This window comes from Gavialis gangeticus, unplaced genomic scaffold, assembly GCF_001723915.1.
Source record: "Gavialis gangeticus isolate Ggan-Ray unplaced genomic scaffold, GavGan_comp1, whole genome shotgun sequence".
NCBI lineage: Eukaryota > Metazoa > Chordata > Crocodylia > Gavialidae > Gavialis > Gavialis gangeticus.
This window is the reverse complement of record NW_017728992.1, coordinates 186,465,283-186,469,075: the sequence shown is the minus strand read 5'-3', so window position 1 is coordinate 186,469,075 and position 3,793 is coordinate 186,465,283. Positions and strand designations below refer to the sequence as shown.

The 3,793-nt window shown below is 35.9% G+C and overlaps 1 protein-coding gene across 1 annotated transcript in view; it reads right to left on the bottom strand.

Annotated features, from left to right (window-relative positions):
- Positions 1-262: 262 nt before the first annotated feature.
- The window catches only part of SQLE (squalene epoxidase), a 43,429-nt gene continuing 39,898 nt past the window's right edge, over positions 263-3,793 (bottom strand). The window contains exons 9-11 of the mRNA XM_019528153.1: positions 3,329-3,425; positions 2,430-2,517; positions 263-1,650 (exon numbers count right to left, since the gene is read on the bottom strand). Coding sequence (XP_019383698.1) covers positions 1,458-1,650; positions 2,430-2,517; positions 3,329-3,425 — 378 coding nt within the window. The 3' untranslated portion in view covers positions 263-1,457. The remainder of the gene's footprint in view (positions 1,651-2,429; positions 2,518-3,328; positions 3,426-3,793) is intronic.

The following is a 3,793-nucleotide window of genomic DNA, read 5'->3' as shown; positions in this document are numbered from 1 at the left end:
TTCATGATGCGACTCTAGCAGAACCTCTACTGAAGATACTGCCCTGGTAGACATTGATATTGCACCAAGGTGGGGATGGTGCCAGAGCTGTTGGGGCAGTCAAGTGCCAACACTGTCAGTGCCAATTTAATAGCTTCTTTTTTCCTGCCTTCCTTTTGCTGAACCCCTTGAATGCTGTTCAAGAAAAAAAACTGTTGTTGAAGATCTTAACAGCTAAAACAGGGCCTACCCAACAGATGCATGAGACAAACCTCTACAAATGAACAATAAAGTACCATCATTCTTTATTTAATTTAGCTGAGGGTGCATATTGGCTTTGGGATCATTAACCCATGGCTTGCAGGGGACTGATTGCAAAGAATATTTAAAGAAAAATTAAACTTGGAACACATAAAGCATCGATTATTTTTCCAAAAGTGGCATAAATTCTGAAAAGACTCGAATATAAATTCTGCAAATTTTGAATACCCCTAAAGTGGCATTATTTAATTTTCACACACAACAGTATTTTTAAATATTGTTGTTTTGCCCCTACATCATTAATGTGTCAATGTTTAATTTCAAAAGGGTATCACAAAAGAGACATTGGTTAAAAAAATATACATATTTTTGTTTTCATAGGAAAAACTGGTCATTGGAAATATTTATCAAATAATGTATTAAAAGTCTCTCCATTACTATTCTTCACAGTCCAAGAAACAAAGTTGATTATGCTTATATACAGCTACATAATCTCATTGTTTGAAGATCTAGTCCCTTTATTTGTAAATGCTAAAGAAAAAAGTGAAATCTGTCATTGCTCTCCAATCTCTTGGCTAGACTGATATATGGTCATTTTGGGCAAATCAAAATGAAAGAGACATCCAAGGACATGTAAAGCAATCAAAAGAATCCTGGGGATAAAATAAAAATACACAAGAGTAACAAAAGAAAGCATTATTAAAGATGATGTTGAAAAGAATACAGAATGACAGGAAAATGCATGTGACATGCAGTATGCTGTTGAGGAAAAATTTAATTTCCTACATATCTCACAGTAATAAAGAAAAGGTTCTATGGAAATACTGAACAGAAAAAAGCATGAAGTAGAATAGCAGCAAATGGTTTAAATTGTTCACTGTTCAATTTATTAATATTATCAACATTAATGGCTCATTCCATGCAATGAATAAAGTGAGGCAACTGCTCTCTGCCAGAACTCGCACCATGGGTTGATAGTTACTCATGGCTAACTGATTTTTTTAACTTAAACTGTAAAGGAAAGCATATTTACATATTTATATGTACATTTACTCACAGGAATAAAATTAAGTCAAATCTTGAACAAAAGGGTTGTGTTTTAAAGAAGAGACTATAAAACAGTACTGAACAGTACATGTCCAAAAGATTTTAAAGGCTTGGTGAGTTTCTCCATTCATTTTCCCCTAAAATGTATTCTTTCTCCAGTCATTTAAAATTTAGTAGGCTAAGTACTTCATTTCCGAGTAAACAAGTGGAAAAAGTACACAGCAAGCACGGTAAAGTATAGCTCCACCACTGAAAAATGCCCGTGGCTTGGTGATCCAGGATTCTGACTTAAAGCAAAAATAAACAGCATACAGAGCAACAGCAAAGAAGTGGCCAATCAACACCATTGGTTTAGGAGATAACCTACACAGGAAAAGAAAATTGAAGACATTAATAAAGAAGAGTACACAGGATTTTCAGTCTTACAAGCAGAACTGATTTCCTTGTGCACACTGCTGCCTGATCTAGGCAGTGGCACTTTGCTGTCTCAACTGGAAAAAACTGGTCTAGCTTTGAACTGCTGTGTGTTAAGTAATTCCTTCTAAAACACTGCTCAAGTGCACCATTGCTTCAGCTCTATTTCTGATGCAGTCTTCATCTCTGCCTTCATCACTTCCCACGTAGATAACTGTAACTCGCTTTTCAATAACCTCTTCAGGTCCCAGATTTCATGACTCCAATGTATGAGGATGCAGTTGCTCACCTTCTGACACGTTCAAAAAGCACTATCCTATGCCTGTCCATCTATTTCAGGATACCGTTTTAAAAACCATCCAGGAACTCACTCCTCCGTTTTTATCCACACATCTAAGGCTGGTTGCTTTTGACACCTTTATATCATCTCATCTCCTGGTGGACAGACCTGCTCTTCTACCACCAAATCTTTAGCTACCCTTCAATTTTTCTCCCCTTGTCAAGGCATCTAAACTTTTCTTTCCACTTTTTTTACTGAAAATTTGTAACTGCTCAATTCTGTAATGATATTTGTTAGTCTAGAACCCCTATCCATGCAGAGTCCCAAGGAGTGGGAGCCAAGGTCAACATTAGTAGACCACAATGTACGATCACAGCTATTCAGAAATACTGTATATATTATCTCCTACTACAGCACAATAGTTATTTTGAAATCTTATGCAACTTACACAGACAGCAATCCAACTGGACCAGAGACACACTCTCCACCAAGTCTGAAGTAATGGAAACAGGCTTTCCTGAGCTGGTGTAGAGAATCTACAAAATGAATTAAAATTACCTTCAACAAGAACTGAAAATACTTACCAGTAAACAAGATGGTGATACAAATTACAGTAAAGATAACAGTAGCCATTCCATTATTTATTTATGTTACTTAGTTAAAACAATAATTTTACAAAATCTTTATAAGCCTGCAACAATACAGCAAATGAAGTTTATTTTGCAATGAGGATGCTTACACCAATGATCACCGAGTCATTTATGTTGACTGGTTTACAGAAGACATTAGCACCTTAACAATTATGGAGGTACAGTAGTCCAACACTGACAAGTATTCCTAAAATCTTTTGTAAATTATGTATTTCTACTTAGCTTGTGATGGTTACATCTAACCATGTCAGTGATACCTTAGAAAACCTAGACATGTTTAACTCTTGGGTTTTGTTTAAATGCGTAACCCTATATTTAACTAATGTGAGTATTTTATCATGCATTTAGCACTAAAAAAAAAAAAAAAACACAAATCACACCTTTAAACTGTTAACATGAACAAATGCACTCAGCAGCAGTTTAAGTGTTCCAGTTGCAGTCAGTGGTAAAATGTCCACTGGATTCAGTAATAAGGGTCAGTCAGTTCTGGATGCTTTTGAAAATCCCACCCTAAATTTCCTCTGCTCAGTGTCAGCTATTTTAAAGTGCTCAAAAATATATCTGAAATTAGAAAGGTTTTTGTGTCTTAAAAAGCCTTCAAAATCCTAGTGCCTGAATACCTACACATGTACACACACCATTTACTAAGTTATAACAATTACAAAAACTGGCTTTTATTTAACTGTCTTAAACTTACCATCTGTAGCAGCAAACAGTTCATAAAGGGCCTGAGCAAGAACATTCACTACAAAAGAATGAGACCTTTTTCTTGACCAGTAAAATGCATTTTTTGCCTGCAAACGGAAGAAATATTAGTATTAATGCCAGGATATATAGGAAAGTATTTAAGAGTCTTCTAAGCTGCTAAACAAATTATTTTCATTTAAAAGTTCTATTGCTCCCTGCCGTCCTTTCTTCCTACTGATTTTTATACCTCTTCCCATTTCAAGGTAAAATTATTAACCAAACTGTAAGGCTGGCATCAGGCTGTTTAAAAAACAATTAGATCTCCTCTTTCCTTACTTTGCTGTAGCAAATGCATCTAACTGAAAACTCATGCCTATCTTTCCACTGTCAATCTAGGCCAAACTGGTGCATGGAACTTCTGCCCACTTCCCCTGTGCAGCCACTGGCCCGAGCCTGGGAGCTGTTCTTTTCATTC